The sequence below is a fragment of the Plenodomus lingam genome, assembly GCF_022343315.1.
Source record: "Plenodomus lingam strain CAN1 chromosome Unknown contig_8, whole genome shotgun sequence".
NCBI classification, from domain to species: Eukaryota; Fungi; Ascomycota; class Dothideomycetes; order Pleosporales; family Leptosphaeriaceae; genus Plenodomus; species Plenodomus lingam.
Window position 1 is genome coordinate 1,213,403 of NW_027093972.1, and position 16,788 is coordinate 1,230,190.

The 16,788-nt window shown below is 53.0% G+C and overlaps 6 protein-coding genes across 6 annotated transcripts; 3 read left to right on the forward strand and 3 right to left on the reverse strand.

The window, feature by feature from the left end:
• The first annotated feature begins 369 nt into the window (after nucleotides 1-369).
• IAQ61_010477 (uncharacterized protein) lies at nucleotides 370-1,324 on the forward strand. Its single transcript, XM_003841810.2, has 2 exons — nucleotides 370-671; nucleotides 742-1,324. The coding sequence occupies exons 1-2, from the start codon at nucleotides 558-560 to the stop codon at nucleotides 1,072-1,074; spliced, it is 447 nt and encodes a 148-aa protein (XP_003841858.1). The 5' UTR covers nucleotides 370-557; the 3' UTR covers nucleotides 1,075-1,324.
• A 719-nt stretch (nucleotides 1,325-2,043) lies between these two features.
• Nucleotides 2,044-3,804, reverse strand: IAQ61_010478 (uncharacterized protein; the record flags this gene model as incomplete). The annotated part of the gene is made up of 1 exon (XM_003841811.1): nucleotides 2,044-3,804. The coding sequence occupies one exon, from the start codon at nucleotides 3,802-3,804 to the stop codon at nucleotides 2,044-2,046; it is 1,761 nt and encodes a 586-aa protein (XP_003841859.1).
• A 506-nt stretch (nucleotides 3,805-4,310) lies between these two features.
• IAQ61_010479 (uncharacterized protein) lies at nucleotides 4,311-5,273 on the reverse strand (the record flags this gene model as incomplete). Its single annotated transcript, XM_003841812.2, has 1 exon — nucleotides 4,311-5,273. The coding sequence occupies one exon, from the start codon at nucleotides 5,271-5,273 to the stop codon at nucleotides 4,311-4,313; it is 963 nt and encodes a 320-aa protein (XP_003841860.2).
• Nucleotides 5,274-5,981: 708 nt separating this feature from the next.
• IAQ61_010480 (uncharacterized protein) lies at nucleotides 5,982-9,038 on the forward strand. Its single transcript, XM_066098799.1, has 5 exons — nucleotides 5,982-6,438; nucleotides 6,506-6,575; nucleotides 6,630-6,701; nucleotides 6,764-7,184; nucleotides 7,236-9,038. Exons 1-5 carry the CDS (start codon nucleotides 6,414-6,416, stop codon nucleotides 8,811-8,813), a joined length of 2,166 nt encoding a protein of 721 aa, XP_065951344.1. The 5' UTR covers nucleotides 5,982-6,413; the 3' UTR covers nucleotides 8,814-9,038.
• Nucleotides 9,039-9,831: 793 nt separating this feature from the next.
• IAQ61_010481 (uncharacterized protein) lies at nucleotides 9,832-11,702 on the forward strand (the record flags this gene model as incomplete). The annotated part of the gene is made up of 2 exons (XM_003841814.2): nucleotides 9,832-10,059; nucleotides 10,212-11,702. 2 exons carry the CDS (start codon nucleotides 9,832-9,834, stop codon nucleotides 11,700-11,702), a joined length of 1,719 nt encoding a protein of 572 aa, XP_003841862.2.
• Nucleotides 11,703-11,999: 297 nt separating this feature from the next.
• IAQ61_010482 (uncharacterized protein) lies at nucleotides 12,000-14,485 on the reverse strand. Its single transcript, XM_003841815.2, has 4 exons — nucleotides 14,219-14,485; nucleotides 13,784-14,099; nucleotides 12,299-13,711; nucleotides 12,000-12,219 (listed from the first exon to the last, which is right to left on the reverse strand). The coding sequence occupies exons 1-3, from the start codon at nucleotides 14,283-14,285 to the stop codon at nucleotides 12,322-12,324; spliced, it is 1,773 nt and encodes a 590-aa protein (XP_003841863.1). The 5' UTR covers nucleotides 14,286-14,485; the 3' UTR covers nucleotides 12,000-12,219; nucleotides 12,299-12,321.
• Nucleotides 14,486-16,788: the final 2,303 nt, after the last annotated feature.

Consider the following 16,788-nt stretch of genomic DNA (forward strand, 5'->3'; position numbering starts at 1 on the left):
TCAGCCGGGCAGGCCTCCTATTGGCTGCAACATCCCGCCCTCTCACGTGATAGCGCGCACCGCGTTCCACTCCACCCGGACGATCTACAATGACATCACCGGCCACCTTAAACACTTGACACAGTCAGCTGGGGCAGTATTTCCTTGCCAGGCACAGAACAAGGATGTCTTACCGGCTGGCACGGCAGAACGCAACGATGACCTATTTCCTAGAGCAAATGGGATGAGCATACTACTCTACAAAGACTGACCCTTGTTCTGCCTTGCACAAGTTGCCAGACGTGTAAAAGCTTGCATGCCGAGCTTGCGTGAAGCGATTGTGACGTGGGTGTTGTTTGCCTAGTTTTGCTTGAGCAAACGAGGATGCGGGGACGCGGTTTTGGGTGAGAGGGGAGGGGTATAAACAAGGTGAGGGACGGATTCATCATACTTCTACTTCTACTTCTTCCTGATCAACTCAACTTCCATTGCCGTATCTTGCCCTCCTCCACCTACACTACACTTCAATCAAGCTCAAGCTCAAGCTCAACCCAACCCCTCGAACCAAATCTCCAACCATGACTTCCTCCAACCCCCACAACTTCGCCAACCTCCCCAAAGACGAACTCAAAGAAATCGCCGCAAAAGGTGGTCATGCCTCCCACGGCGGCCACGGCGGCCACAGCAACACTGTAGGTTCAATCTCCAAACATACTGGGCATCTCACCTGTGTACGTAAAATCATCTAATCATCTGTCTCAGTCGTCTACCGGCACCGCCGACCGCAATCCCGACGGCACCTTTAAAAAGGGCTCTGAGCTTGCCAGCGAACTCGGTGCTCAGGGCGGCCACGCCTCCCACGGCTCCTCCAACACTGACGGCTCCTCTGGCCAGCCTGGCCGCAATCCCGACGGCACCTTCACCAAGGGTTCCAATGTAGCCAAGGAACTAGGTTCCCAAGGCGGTCATTCAACGCACGATGGCCACGCAACCACAGGCGCAGAGGACAGCGGCCGCAACCCCGACGGCACATTCAAAAAGGGAAGTGAACTTGCCCATGAACTTGGTGTCAAGGGCGGCCATGCCTCCCACTAGGATTCTCGCAGCCTTCGTGCCTGCTAGGCGTACCGGTACCACGCTCAAAGCTGCTGGGGCGCTTTTTCTGGTTTACAAAGTAATGACGTGATGACCATGGTAATCCAAACATCATTATATAATCATCTACTTGATCCCCCTGGTACATGTCTTTCCCAATCCCCATCTCCACTCCCTTGCTCATACACACCCCAAATGTCCATCGCTCCCGATATATCGGAAGATGTTAAAATGGACACATCATTTTCGCAACATTACGTGGCTCGTCCACCAGCAACCCACATCCACATCCACATCCACCCAGATCTCAGATCCAACGACATGTTCTCCTCAACCCAAAACGCTTCAACACCGTCATACTGATGACACCCATTTTCAAGCGCTTTATCCTGCCAATACAAACCCCTTCCCAACAACCCTCGCTAACAAACTCCATTCGCGGGTGTGATACGCATACTCCAATCCCCCTCCTCTGTCACTATCCCCCCCAAAACATCTCCCTACCACGCCACGAAACCCCCCTCAGCATCTTCCACATCACCACATCCCCCTTTCCCCCCCTACCACCTACCACCTACAGCACCATCCAGCACGCCAAGAACCCGCTGAATCTGTTGGTGTGGGCATGGACACGCGACACGAACGTAGAGAGCCGCGCTGCCTGGGTCTCGCTGTGTGTGGTTACAGGATCTGGTTGTAGTACTTTAGACCTTGTTTGCACTTGAAAGACTCTGTCGGTATGGAATACGGTGTTTTCGCAATAAATAGAGAGAATACCATTACTCTATGACAGTTTCGGTCATGAATCCAGTATGTACACACATCGTACTGTAGGATCCCGCAAACCGAAATGTCGAAGCACTAACATGTTTCATGCTGGAAATCCCCTCTTAGATGACGCAATACACATTCTCAAACCCCCCCTTCCATCCCAGACTCAAAAGACACAAATCACAGTCACAATCAATTTCACACACCCTTCTTCCCCTCTCCCCGCCCCCGCCCCTCCCACTCCCCAACCAAGCCCCCATAATCACACGTCCGATAACTCCCAACCCACTCCCCAAGCCCCAACCACCCACCCCTCCTCTTCCACTCGAGCTCCAAATCCCGCAACAAGACATCAAAATAAGGCAGGGTATCAAACACCAAATCCGGCATCATGGCGCCTATCCCCGTCGGGCCGCTGACGACGCAGTACTGCGTGTGCCGGTACGTTTCTGCGCGGATCTGGTCGTGCGTTGCGATGGGAAGGCGCAGAGTGCCGTCGAGATAGGCGGTGATCCAGAGGGATTGGATGTATGCGCAGGGAAAGTTTTGAATGGCGTGGAGGGCGCCTGCGAAGGCGATGTTACGGTCGTGCAGGGTGTGTGGGGGTACGATGAAGCGGTGGAGGCGGTATGGTTGGAGGTTTGGGTTGAGATTCTGGGTGTAGCGGAGAGAAGGGTTGGGGTGGTGTAGGCGGCTTGTGTCGCGGGTTTTAAGATATGGGTATTGGGTGAATAGGGAGGTCTCGGAGTCTTGGATCAAGGCTTGGTCTGAGGGGGTGGGATGGCGGGAGGGGAGGCCGAGTTGGGATGCTAGATTTGAGGGGTGAAAGGTAATGGCGTTGTTCATGTGCCAGCCTGTTGCGCAGACTACTGCGTCGGCCTGTAGTGTGTCTCCGCTCTTGAGGCGGATCTCGCGATCTTTACCAAAGCTCCTGATTTCGTCGAATAGAACTTTGATACGTCCCTCGCGCACGAGGTCGAAGAAGTTTGTGGGGTAGTTGTGAATACCGAGACAGTTGCCGATATCGAAGCCACCTCTCCAGGGTCTCAATTTCTTTGTCTCGTCATGCCTATCGAGCTTGTTGAGCGAAATGATGTCTTTACCTAGGAAATTCCAAAAAGTGGCTGTGACTTTGCGACCGAGCCAGGTACCTTGTAAGAATGAGCGAAGCCATCCTTCAATGCCAGACGTTTCCGCCCACGGACAGGGCGACATGAAGCCAATAACCCGTGTGAAGACTAGCTTTTCGATCCAGATAGAAAAGGGAGTGACGTGCGATGGAGTCATCCAGTTTGGTCCGTTGCCAGAGGAGCGTATAAGCATCGTAACGGTGGAGTCTTGTTGTGTAGCGCAAGCATAAGAGACGTCCCAGGCTGACTTGCCACTTCCTACAACAACGGTGTGCGTGCTGGATCTAGCAATTTGCTCATAGTGAATTGGAAAGTCCTTCGAATGGACGACCAGCGACTTGAAGTCGGGCGATCTTGGAAACTGCGGCATGTGCGGCTTATTGGTATTGCCAGCCGCCACGATGAGCTTCTTCGTTCGTATAAAATGCATTTGCTCAGCTTTCAGGTGCATGGTACATTGCAGCACCCATTCCTCTCTTGTCTTTTCGATGACATCGACCTTGGTATTCAATCGCACAAACTTGTCCACTCCACTCCATTCTGCAAGCGCCTCAATGTACTCCAGCATAATGTTAGCAGGCACATGATCCCCTTTCTTGAGGCCGAATCTGTCTTGGTCCATAGGAAAGTCCGGATGTTCGTACATTGACCACAGATTGTTCGTCTTGAGACCTGGGAAGATGCGATGTGATGCCCATGGTCCACCAACTCCTGGTGCAGAATCAACAATGAGTATAGAAGATGATGGATGGAGACGATGATATGTGGATGCGCTTGTCAGGCCATAAATGCCTGCGCCTATGATCACCAAGTCTACTTGTTCCACCATTTTTGCGGTAAGGAGGTTCTGGGTCGACTAAACTATAACGCATGAGCAATGCTGAAGGTGAGATGTGCAGGACGATCTTGCAGTGAAAGAGAAGGCTAAAGGCGGGTTATCATCGGTATGGCACATGCATGTGAGAGCACTGGGATGTGAGTTCTGCTGCCGGTGATTAAAATGTCTCCTAAGAGTAAGCATTTTACAGGCAAAAGTGGAAGCTTATAGGCCGACTGCAGAAGCAAACTGACTTGCGCGTTGGCTACAGGTGTGATGAAGGGAGTGATGTTATGCAACGTAATTTGGACCAGTGACGATCGCACATCGTTGATTGGAAGATTCGAAGACTTGTCTCTGAAAGCCATGCCAGAACATGTACAGCGCATATCTTGGACAGTCAATGAAGACAAGGCCAGCCGTTCAGGGAATAACCCCACACAAGTGATCGCTGGGCCTGCTAAGCATGACCGTTGCTAGCCTGTGTGAGGTTGGCAGGAGTTTGGTTGATTCATGGATTAGAGTTTTGCCTTGACCGAACCGACACCTGCCTTGACTTGCACCGATCCTGCAGAGTCGGTGTCCACCATGACAACCACGCCCTCTGCGGAGGCGTTGTCTGCCTTCAAGACAATTTCCTGGCAGTCTTCAATACCAACGTCGTTTGCATATTGTACGACAACAAAATCAATTGGTCGATCCCCTATAACAATCATGGGAGCATGCCAAGTGCCTGGCCCGTACGTGACGGCCTGAGTTCCGCTCGCTACGAATGCGCGTAGATTCTTCAAGTCTGGTAGGCCTGGGCCTTTTGGACGTGCTGAGGGGTGTAGCCTTGAGAATTGGCTAGGCGAGGGATCAACGGTCACAGAGTAAGGCCGTGGTCTGGCCCTGGCAAAGATGTCTTTGATGCTCGTGCTTCTTTGTAGCTTGGGGGTAGGGTATGGTGGTGGTCGCCCGGTATGTCTTTTGGATGCACTGGCAGGCAACGTTGGTGCCACAATAACCAGGTATTGGGTGTGCTTTTCATGCTGCGAAAGGCCCATGGGGATGAATGTTTGTGTGGTAAATGGATGTCTTTCCAGTATGGTGATGTCCAACAGTTGCTTGTGGAAGTTTCCGTTGCCGTCGTCTTCGTCGTCGAAGTCGAGATCGCCCCAACTGCTGGGCATGCTCATACTCGGCTCATGTGGTCGCAGACTGCGCGGCGAACAGACAAACATGTTCATGACTGGTCTGGCAGGTTTCTTGCTCGGCGCAAGACTGTAGAGATTTGACATGTGGGCGACATGGAGATACTTTGTCGCAGAACCCTGGTTTGCGTGCACTGCATCTGGAGGTGGTATGCGGTGGGGAATGGGTAGTTTGGAGGATGGAGAGGTAGCAGGGTTCTCAATCACAGTACCGAATTGATTGAAGGCGGTGGGAGTGAGGAGCTCAATTGGGATGCGAATGGACGGACTAGGCATCGAGGTCGGCATCTTGGTGGCAGGACAAACTCGTACTGTGGAGTCCTGCGTACCGGTACTGGCTTGCACGAGGGCGATGATTGATTGTCGGTCACAGGTAGAGTACAGTAGAGTAGCTTGAGCTGGGAAGCTACTGTGTGTAGGTATGTGTGTGTGTGTGTGTGGGGGTGTGTGTGTGTGTGGGGGTGTGTGGGTGTGAGGGACGCGCTAAGATAAAGGACAATCTGGTTCACACCTCGGTACCGATAACGTCAGCGCACTGGTTGTACCGGTAGGCACGAGTACGGGACTACCTATGGTACGGTACCGGTACTTGGTTGCACATGATCGGTATCTAGAACCTTCGTGATGAGTCTTCTAGATGTCAATGGGTTCATTGTCTGCCATTTCGGATTGAAATTCGGGCATCATCAAAGAGTTATTGTACAGTAGTATATCCATTCATTCCCTCTATATCTGTAGACTATCATTGGCTGTGTTTGGTGGCCGCGTGACATGTGACAAGCCAGTTCAGACTCGGCCTGGCAGCACGGTCGACGAGCAGCCCAAGGAGGACTGCGTAACAAAGGCATTATAGAAACCTCGTAATACTCATGGGCGTCAGAGGAATGAGAAATGGATTTATTACCATCATCGTACCATGTACTGTAGATTCCAAGTTCTGGCACAGTGATGCGCTTGCTGACTGTGCGAGGTACATGCAATCAGTACCGTCGGTATCTTCGACCAAGCAACGGCCGGGCCCGCATTTTCCTTTCCCCGATGACTAGCGCAGGCCCACGGTTTTCTCTCCAACAACAGAGTGAGTCTGGTTCACGCTGCTGCCCACGTCACACGGCTACCCTTCAATTCCCTGACCCGTGTTCCCTCCGCCCTCTCTCCCTCTCCCTCTTTTCTCCTTTCTCCCCGTTGCCGCTGCGTGCGCCCTACAGTCTGCCCCTTGGCCCCTTTTCGACCGCGCAAAAAGACGTCACCAATCTGACCCTACCGGTACCCGCACCTACAGGACGTGTTCCTGTGAATACCGTCTTAGCCTCTCAACTATACACCGCCAGCCACGCGCACCACTCGGCACCTTGAGCCAGACTCGCGACCACCAGCATCCTTGCCCACGTCCATCTTGTAACAGAATTTCTGTGACTTTGACTAGTCATGGCCGTTCCTACACAGCTGGCCTGTCCGTATAGCCTTAGCGAGCAGCCAAGTTTGGAGCCGCCTGAACCCAGGACTGACAAAATGTGCAGATCGCACCTCCAAGGGCATCGGGCTCTTCAATGCGGCCCCAGTCTACGAGCCCTTGCCTGGCTTTGTCAAGTACTACTCGTCGCTGCACAATGTGTAATATTGCCATGGCTAATGCTCGACCAGGCCCGAAGGCAACCTTCGCTGCTGCTGCTACTCGCCTGACAGCAAATACTTTGCATGGGCATCGCCTGAACAGTAGGTATCTTCCTTTGACCCCCACAAAATACAGTACGTAGTGTTGACACTTCTCTCTGCAGAGTCTCAGTAGTCGATGCCTCGGCTGGCCACGTCATAACCACTCTTCCCCTGGCAAACGTCTTCGAGCTTGGATTTTCGCCGCTAGGGACTTTCCTCATAACTTGGCAGCGCCCCTCAAAGGATGACGACGGCAACGCAGCAAAGAACCTCAAGGTCTGGAGAACCGTCTCAGAAGAAGCCGAGGATGATGGCTCACGAGCAGTGGTTGGCGAGTACGTGCAGCGAAATCAGACAGGTTGGAACTTGCAGTACACATCCGACGAGAAGTTTTGCGCACGCGTCGTAACAAACGAGGTGCAATTCTACCAGTCGGATGATCTCCGCAACCCTTGGAACAGGCTTCGCGTCGAGGGCGTGACCGACTTCGCCGTGTCGCCCGGCAAGAACCATTCAGTTGCCGTTTTTGTGCCGGAGCGCAAGGTAATACAAGATAGTTTCTGGACGTAGAAAGCCCGCGCTGATCATCACCAGGGTATGCCCGCTGCGGTCAAGGTCTTCCAAGTCCCCCAATTTACCCAACCCGTATCGCAGAAGACTTTCTTCAAGGGTGACAAAGTCCAATTGAAGTGGAACGAGCTGGGTACCAGCTTGCTGGTTTTGGCCCAAACAGAGGTGGACAAGTCGAACAAGAGCTACTATGGCGAGACGAACATGTACATTCTCAGTGCCAATGGCTCCTTCGATTCGCGTATCCAGCTTGACAAGGAGGGGCCCATACACGACGTCTCCTGGTCACCCAACTCGAAAGAGTTTGGCGTTACCTATGGATACATGCCCGCAAAAACCACCATTTTTAATCAGCGCGCCGTTCCTCAACACAGCTTTGATCTGGGCCCGCGCAACACCATCATTTTCTCGCCCCACGGACGCTTCGTCATCGTCGCTGGATTCGGTAATCTGGCTGGCGACATGGACATTTACGATCTTGAAAAGAACTTTGCCAAGGTGTGCACCATCAAGGCTTCCAACTGCACCTACTGCGAGTGGAGCCCGGATGGCCAGCATATTCTTACGGCCATTACTAGCCCACGTCTTCGTGTGGACAACGGAGTTCGCATCTACCACGTTAGCGGCGGTCTGATGTACCACGAGGAGATGACTGAATTGTACCATGTCACCTGGCGGCCACAGCCTACATCAACACACCCCTTGGATAGTCCTCTGACCAAGGTGCCAACTCCCCATCCATCGGCGTCCAAGTTCTTGAGCACGCAGAAGACACCGGCAAAACCGGCCGGAGCCTACCGTCCTCCAGGTGCGCGTGGAACAAGCACTCCTTTGCTCTTCAAGCGGGAGGATGAGGGAGGTGCGGCCTATACCAACACAGGTATATCTTCCACCAACGTCGGCTTTGCGAATGGATTTGGAAAGCCACGTCGTCGCGAAGTGCCAGGCGCGGAGCCTGTGGAAGCCCTCCCACCTGGCGCAGCCCCTGGTGGTGGTGTCAGCCTAACGGGTGCCGTAGATGGTGATGGTGAATTGTCAAAGGCAGCTTTGAAGAACAAGAAGAAGCGGGAGGCAAAGAAAGCACGCGAGGCCGCTGACAAGGCCGCTGGCCTTACTGCTGATGGCGCCAACGCACCCACATCTGGCAGAAGCCCAGAGCGTCGCAATGAGCGTGGCCAGCAGCGGAGCCGTAGCAAGAGTGGGGCCGACGGGTATGGACAACAGCACGTGAGGAGCGCTAGTCACCAGCGCGGCTACGGTAATAGCCCGAACCGCCAGTCTGGACCTAGACAGGATGGGGGCCACCGACAGAATCTTGGTCAGCAGCATCACGAACGAGCGAGGTCTGGCCAGCATGGTCAGGGTCCCCCGGCTCTACAAACGGAAAACCAGGGCCCTACGCCTGATCTTACAGTCACCAGCCCCGGCGATGGCAATCCTCATGACAAGAAGATCCGTGGTCTACTTAAGAAGATGCGTGCCATTGAGGAGCTCAAGATGAGGCAAGCTGGCGGCGAGAAGCTGGAAGACACTCAGATTAAGAAGATTGGCACTGAGCATCAGATTAAGAAGGAGCTTGATGCCTTGGGCTTCACCGGGTAGGATGTGGCTTTGACCATTCTGAAAGATGTTCGGCATTCGAGATGGGTTACTATTGCCATTTGTCAAGATGTAACGGACGCTATGCTTGATGCCACATAACTGAACGGAACACGATGGGTAAATTGGATGCAAAGTGTCCCGTCATAGTGGCTATCAGTCACTACCACCTAGAATCATAAAATCATTCTTCTCGCAAACAATAATGTTATGCCTAATCTCTTGTGACTGAATTTTCTCTACAAATATGTGCCTCTGAAGTTTTGTACTTGGTACTGGTGCCTGAAGATGGCTCGGGTAGCCATCAACAATCACTATCAGAACTATGTACAGCTCTGTTTAACAAAGATGGAGAACTAGATTACTACTCGGTCTTTGGAATATGGAGTTCCAACTCTGCAAGACGCCTCCTCTCCCGCCGCGCCCCGCCACCACCGAGTCAGCCCTAACCTGATACGATTCCGCAACCCGGTATATAGTGTGTGGAGACAATTGAGCTTGATGATCCTCCTGGATGCTTTTCATGGGCTGATGGATTGGCTGGGTTTCATTCGCTCATGTTGATTCGCTTTTTTTTCTTCTGTCTGTGGATGGAGGTAGCTTGGCCTCGGGCATTGTAGGTGAATGTTTGTGCTGTGGACAAAGTACGCCGATAATATATATGGTACTTGTATGAGACCGTAGCGATCCAAGCGGACCCCACATGTGATCGACAAGGCATTTGTGGGCTGGATGTGCGTGTAGCCATGATTAAAGTTTGTCGGCGTATACGCGGCGCATCTACATAGGGAGGTAAATTAGTTCATGAACCGCAACCGCGCTCGCACACGCTTACATGTTTGTTTAGTATTTTTCTTCTTACCGGCGTTGTTGACCTCGATATCGACGATTCTGAGACTGAGTGTTAATCTGAGGTTATTGGGATATCAACTTATATCTACACAACACAATAATATAAGGAAAAACATCTTATACACACACACACACACTTCTTGCCCCCCAACCCCCTACGGTAACCACCATGTCCGCCCTGTGGAATTGGCTCTTCAGCAAACAAGTCGCACCTGCACGCGTCCCGACCGATACCGTAATCCCGTTGTTTCGCCTCGACGATACTCTGGCGAATCGCAGTCTGGCGTTTGACTATACCATGCAGTTTGAAGAGGTGCTGGATGCGGAGAAGCTGGCGGGTGCGCTGTGGAGGTTGATTGAGCGGCCGGGGTGGAGGAAACTGGGGGCGCGGTTGAGGGTAAATGTATAGATGTGTTGATTTCCTTGTTCTTTTTTACATTCTTGTCCCTTGCTCTTTTCTTGGGGGGATGATGTGGGTGATATCAAAACCATGCCAACAAGATGATGAAATGGATAAAACCCAAACTAACCCACCCCCCAAACCCACAGGACAAAAACGCCCTCGAATACCACATCCCAACCCACTACACCCCCTCACGCCCACCCCTCGTCTTCACAAAATCCCACCACCCTTGCCCCCTCTCCCAACATCCCCTACACAGCCGCCTCCCCCGCTCAAACAACACGCTGCGCAGCTTCGACACCACCGTGCCCCTGCGCGAGGCCCTCGAACTGCATGGCCACCCGCGCTACCTGGCCGATTGGCTGTACGCCGATGTCCCGCAGCTGGGGCTGCATGTGGTGAATTTTGAGGATGCGACGTTTGTGACGCTGGTGTGGGGGCATACGCTGTTGGATGCCATGGGGAGGTGTGTGTTGCTTGAGGCGTGGGTGGCGGTGTTGGAGGGGAGGGAGGGGGATGTGCCGGGGTTTGTGGGGTGGGATGTTGATCCGCTGGAGGGGCTTGGTGTTGAGCCTGGTGTTGAGCCTGGTGCTGGTGCTGGTGCTTCTCCTGCTGTGGTATCCAAGTCAAGTGTGCAGGAAAAGGAACCGGGACCGACAGAAGCACAACCCGCAATCGAGCTCGAGGACTTTGTCCTCAAAGACGACTTACTCACCGGCTGGGCCAAATTCCGCTTCATCTTCAACTTCCTCTGGGAAGCCATCTTCCACCCCTCGGAATCCACACGTACAATCTGCATCCCAGCCCTCTACTTCTCCAAACTCCGTCACAAAGCCTTCGCCGACCTAGCCAGCGCGCCACCCAACCTCCTCACCTACAACACCAAATCCCCCACCACCAACACCAACCCGACCCCCTTCCTCACAGACGCCGACATCCTCCTAGCCTGGACCCTCCGCCTCCTGACAACCAGCAACCCAACCCTACACCCCAACCCCCTCCTAACCCTCAACATCCTCAACCTCCGCCCCCTCCTCTCCACCCCATCCCCACCCCACCCGCCCCTCCTCCCACCCAGCCCCCAACACGCCTACCTCCACAACTGCCTGGGCGTCGCATACACGCTCTTCCCGCGCGCCGGCGCCCTGCTCGCCCAACCCCTCGGCCACACCGCCGCCCAGCTGCGCAGGGACCTGGTGGTGCAGCGCACACGCGCGCAGGTTGAAGCGTGGCAGCGGCTTGCGCGGCGGAATGTGCATTTGCTGTTTGGAAGCGCGGGGATGGGTATTTCGGCGTTTTCGAATTGGAGTCGGGCGAGGCTGTATGAGGTGGATTTTAGGGCTGCGGTTGTTGGGGGGCAGGGGGTGGGGGTGGAGGGGGATGGGATGGTAGTGCAGGATGGTGGAGATGGGTGGAATGTTGAGAGCAGTTCTACTACGAGTTGGAGGAAGCCAGCCAGACCGATATTAATCCGACCTGATGGCACAGCTAGCAAGGGCTTCATCCTGCGTGGCTCTGGGAACTGCATCGGCGTTGATCATAATGGCGATGTCTGGATTACTGTCATGCTGCGGACGGAGTTTGCGCGTCGTCTGGATAAGGAGATTGAGGCGTTGAGGGGGGCGGATTGGGTTTAAGAATGCAGGGGGAGAGGTGATGAAGTAAAAAAGGTGTGCATATACAAACCTACACGGTACACATGCACATGAATCACACAATCCACAAAGTACATCAAATCCCATCCTTCCAAACTACCTAAAACCCCGCTATTCAAAACCACCCCCCCATCCTTTTCGCACATTGACTGACACAAAGGCAAGCCAAGGCCAGGCAGGGCGGATTAGAAAAAGAAGTAGAAAAAAAAAAGAAGAAAGTTAGAAAAGAAACGACAACCAGATGTCCAAACCACACAATTCAAAGAACGTGGAGAAGAAGAAGAAGAAGAAGAAGAAGAAGAAGAAAAGTTTTTCCCAAACTCCACCATTGAAAATGCAGACACACACGCTCTCCTTTTTCCCCTTTTCGACACCTGGATAGCTGGGATGCGTGCATCACGGACTCGTACCGTCCGTCTCAAAGCCCAGTCTGACATTGCCAATAGGAATGACTACGATGGCCGGGAACGAATTCACACGAAGCCAGCCATCCATCCATCTACGCCCTCGTCAGCAAAAAACACAGAACCCATCCATCATCACCATCCCCAAGGAGCCAAAAAAAAAAAGCAACTCACCCAGCCCCTCTGCACCTGCTTTCCTACATGCCCGTCCTAGGCGTCGGCATCGCATACTCGCTCTTCACACTGCTAGACACGAGCGCCAAACTACTCGTCGCAGGCACACTAGTTTCAAACGATGTGTGCGCAACGCTGGACGCGGCAGTACTCGTGGGGACGTCGAAGCTAAAGCTCGTAGCGTCGGTGAAGGTGTTGCTAGTGGAGGGGAGAGGGGTGGCACTGTATTCCGACGAGGATAGGGCGGGTGTGGATATGGAGAGGGAGAGGGAGATTGGAATGGAGATTGAGGGTGTAGGGCCGGGAATATCAAAGGATGTCTGTGTAGCATCTGTGCCTGTGAAGGTGGAAGATGGGGAGATGGAGCTAGATGGGGAGATGGAGCTAGATGGGGAGATGGAGCTAGATGGGAAGATGGAGGTCGAGGTGGAAGGTTTGGGTGTACCGGTAGAGCTTGGAGAGCCGAGTGCGCTGCTGCTGCTGCTGCTGCTGCTGCTGCTACTAATTCCCTCCACCGAAGAAGTCACAGATGAGCTCGCAACCACACTCGAAACACTCGATACATGCGACGACGTAGTCGACACCGTCGTCGAAGTCCTCCATCGACTAGGCGTATAGATCGAATGCGTCCGCGTATGCGTCTTGCTGCGGCGCGAAGTCGACGTCGGTGAGTGCGAAAACCCCGGAGTCTTGCTGGTGCGGGTAGAGGTGGTATGAGCTAGGCTAGTAGGCGTTGGGGTCTCGCTGGAGGGGCTTGAGGGGAGGCTATTACTGCTACTACTGGCTGTAGACGCCTCGCTACTGGGACCAGGAGTAGATGTGGCCGTGGAGGAAAAGAGAGACCAAGGGATCGTGGAGATGTGGTATGTAAAGGACGAGGAGGAGGAGGTAGCAAGACTAGATGTATAGTTTACCGAAGATGGCGCAGGCGGTGGTGCGTAGCCAGACGTCTTCAAGGTAGCAGAGGAAGTCACACTCCCACCCTCAGTCCCAGTAGACAAAACCGCAGAGGATGTCACACTCCCAAAAGTACCCGTAGACAAGCCATCCGACCCCGTAGCCGTAGTACTATTCGCCGGATAAGGCGGCGTAGCAGTCGTAGCAGTCGTACCAGGCACACTTGTAAAGACAAAGCTACTCGTAGAAACAAAGCTACTCATAGAAACAAGAGTACTCGTATTAAACCCCGGAAGGCCCGAAGACGACAACGGCGGCGGAGGCCTATAGCTCACTCCCGACGTGGTATTGGGATACAAGACAGACGAAGACACGGGCAAGGACGGACCGCATCCTGTGCCTGTGGAGGAGATACCCGTGGTGAGGGAGATAAAGGTGGATGAGGAGGTGGCAACGTCCCAGCTGGACTGCGTGGCATCGGTGAAGGTGGTGAAAGTAGACTTGCCAGAGGTGGATCTGGTGGGTGTTAGTCTGGGAAAAGTCTGGTGTGCTGATGGATATGATAACAAGGGAGTTGGGTAAACGTACTTTGCAGTTGAAGTGACTTTTTCGCTGCTCGAGCCCGGTTTGGGCAGCGTGACAGTGATGATGCTGGTTACGAAAGTGGTGCTGTAGGTTTTGGTGCTGAGTGCGGGTGATGTCGAGGGCGATGGAGTTTCACTGGATGCTACGCCTGTGGAGAGAGAGACGCTGGTTGAATGGGATGTCCCGGTAGCAGACTCTGTCGACTGAGACCAGGTCACGCTGTCACTCAAGGTGCTGGTTGCCGGGCCTGGTGGTGGGCTGTAAGGCGGAGGTGGTGGAGGAACATATTGTCGAGGCTGAAAGGGCACTCGTGGGCGAACTGGGTACGCTTTTGTAAGCAAAGTCTATCAAGATGATGTTTCTGAGATTGCAACCGCAGATATCACAGTTGAGCACTGGGGTAATGGTCTGCTGTGTAGAGACCAGCTGAAAACTTACCTGGTGTATGCTGAGCAGCAGCGAGCGTGAGGAATGCCGCAAGGGAGAGGTGAGATTGCAGCTTCATAGTTGGACTCGATTGATAGGTGTTCTTCAACGACTGGAGGTGATGTGCAAAGAAACGAGTGTAACGAGTAAAGAGAGGAGATGTCAAGACAAGGACACAACTGAATCGCTTGAAACTTGATCTAGCATGACTCTACACTTTTATATGTCGCGGACAAGTTGGTGATCTCCTACAAAGCACATATCCTTGCAGCGTCCGTCCACTGTACACCTACATGTTCGATGGGACCAGACACGGGTATGCAGTCCGGCATCGTACTTCCTACGGACGGCCTACTGTGAGCCCGCTCCTCTGGAACAGCAGCTGTACGGCTGATGTGGACATGTATATTCAATAGTCTTCGTGCGTGTACTATTGCCGACCTTTGTTTGCAATGCCAATGCAATTGCTTGTCGCCACTGACTAGAATGCTGTTGGTTGCCTATTGGCCAGAATTGACAGGATATACCTAGGCACTACTCGTGTTGAAAACCTCAACATCTCGCCATCTATATGAAGGATGTAACAAATCGCCTCTTCAAGACAGTTGGGCGGGAGGGCAAGTGCGGGTTTCGAGATGGCATGCGGCTAACAGTGTCACAAAACACCGTTTGTCGACGCCACTCGTGGTGCAGGTGGAGATGGATAAAGGACAGCCTGAATGAAGATTGAACAAGATACTCTGGAGTGACGTGACATGGTCTCGTTGAATCTCCAACAACAGACCCAGTCACTGCTCTGGGCAAGGTACTGTTGCGAGCGAACAAAGTAGAGTCGCTCAAGTCCTCAGTGGCTTACTTAGAGTCGTTAGATGCAAATGGCACTCGAGACCCGGGTACACCAGAGATGGTGTTACAAATGTACGTATATCGACTAACAAATTAACCTGACAGACGCCTCTCCATGTCGCTGTCCACCGAAGTCGTGATTCCTCAGGTTGGGAGAGGCTTTTAAGACGATTGCTTGCCATGTTGTATCACTTGTCACCGATGCTTGTCATCTCGAGAGCACCCCGACCTGTAACTGCACTCTGCCATGGACTTTCAAGGTAAGTCGTGGAAGTAGGCTTACAGTAGTGTGATGCGCCGCATGTCCAAGAAATGGTGTGGATTTGCAGGAACGGAGCGAACCGTAGACTTGCAGGCAAGCCCACGGGCCCTTTCGCAGCCACACACATTGGGAGTGTGGTTCCCAGGCGCTCTCTTCTTTGGAACAAGCGCGAGAGTAATCGCACTTTAATTCCTGTTCCAACCCCGGAGCCACAGCTCCACCAAAACCGTATCCTCGCTCTTCAAGGGGCCATTTAGCAAAGCATCTCGGCCTCCAAAGACCACGAACATTTGAGCTCAAAATCTGCTACCGGTCGTACGACGCCGGTTGATCATCACAAAGACGGAAAGGGTTATGGGAGGCCGCTAGATCGACCGCCGTCCCCGGCTGGTTGGGATAAGCACAAAGCCAAAGAGCCATCAAATGGGAGGTGTGCCGGTGCTAATAACCGGCGGATGACGGATGGATGCGGAGGGTTCGCCTGTGCGATCGAGAAACGGATTACGAATGGAGTGGGCAGCAAGAAAGGCGAACATCCAAAGTGACGCAGGTGGAGGCGCTAATCCAGATACGGCCTAGCTCCAGGACAGGTGTGTGACTTTGCATTCGTGATTGCCCACGGGTGTCGTTGAACGTATTTGAAAGCCAATTATTGGCTTGTTTAGGGACTTGCGACCCATTTTGAACAAGCGGGAGTTACTCGCACTGATAGTTCCTCGAAACAGCTATCAGGCAAGCTTGGTCTGAGCTGGACTAGGTGACCAAGTATGTCTCTGGTCGGGAATCCCAACCATGAAGCCCTACCGAATTGACTTTTGCGGACCGCCCGAGGTCGGAGGCCATTGCAGGGTCGACTATCTGATGGTGTTTACCCTATTAGGACATATTTGGGAGCGGGGGGTAAAGGAAGGGGGAACGGTTGCATCTCGACGTTAGACTGTACCAAAGGAAACCTATGTGTCCGTAGTGCACAAGGGAAAGTCGAGCGATGACTATAGTTGGCAGAAGCGACATGATTGGTTGAACTCCGACGGTACAAAGAGTATAGGTGCACTGAAACTTGACTCGAGTCCCCGAAGGTAGCCATGCCACAAACGCGCACATTGTGATGTGAAATGAATGCATTGGTTTATGATACCGACAGCCGTCACTTTTACAAGCGCATGTTGGATTCAAGAGATTCAAATGTAAGAAGAATTCCAGCAGAAACTGGCTGCGACGATTACGTATTATACAAGAACAACCGACTCCTGTTAATCGCTGGGAGTGGGGAAGTCGCCCTCAAGAGGCGATTCAAGGCGCCAATACATGGATATCGTTGTATATCCAGATTCCCCGGAAACGTTTTTCGTACCTGCGCCTAAACTCCCTCAAAGTCCAACTCGTATAGTCGTGAAGAAAACGACTGGGTAATCATGAGCACAGCTCCCAGATAAAGACCCAATGGGCCATTGAAACAACAACGATACAAGGT

Excerpts from the sequence above, each read along its gene's own strand:
- IAQ61_010480 (XM_066098799.1), top strand. The coding sequence starts at position 6,414 with ATGGCCGTTCCTACACAGCTGGCCT. Across the intron at positions 6,576-6,629 it reads CCCTTGCCTGGCTTTGTCAA|GCCCGAAGGCAACCTTCGCT; the intron begins GTACTACTCGTC and ends ATGCTCGACCAG. Across the intron at positions 6,702-6,763 it reads GCATGGGCATCGCCTGAACA|AGTCTCAGTAGTCGATGCCT; the intron begins GTAGGTATCTTC and ends TTCTCTCTGCAG.
- IAQ61_010482 (XM_003841815.2), bottom strand. The coding sequence starts at position 14,285 with ATGAAGCTGCAATCTCACCTCTCCCTTGCGGCATTCCTCACGCTCGCT. Across the intron at positions 14,100-14,218 it reads TGCTGCTCAGCATACACCAG|TTCGCCCACGAGTGCCCTTT; the intron begins GTAAGTTTTCAG and ends AAGCGTACCCAG. Across the intron at positions 13,712-13,783 it reads AAAGTCACTTCAACTGCAAA|ATCCACCTCTGGCAAGTCTA; the intron begins GTACGTTTACCC and ends AACACCCACCAG.
- IAQ61_010477 (XM_003841810.2), top strand. The coding sequence starts at position 558 with ATGACTTCCTCCAACCCCCACAACTTCGCCAACCTCCCCAAAGACGAA. Across the intron at positions 672-741 it reads ACGGCGGCCACAGCAACACT|TCGTCTACCGGCACCGCCGA; the intron begins GTAGGTTCAATC and ends CATCTGTCTCAG.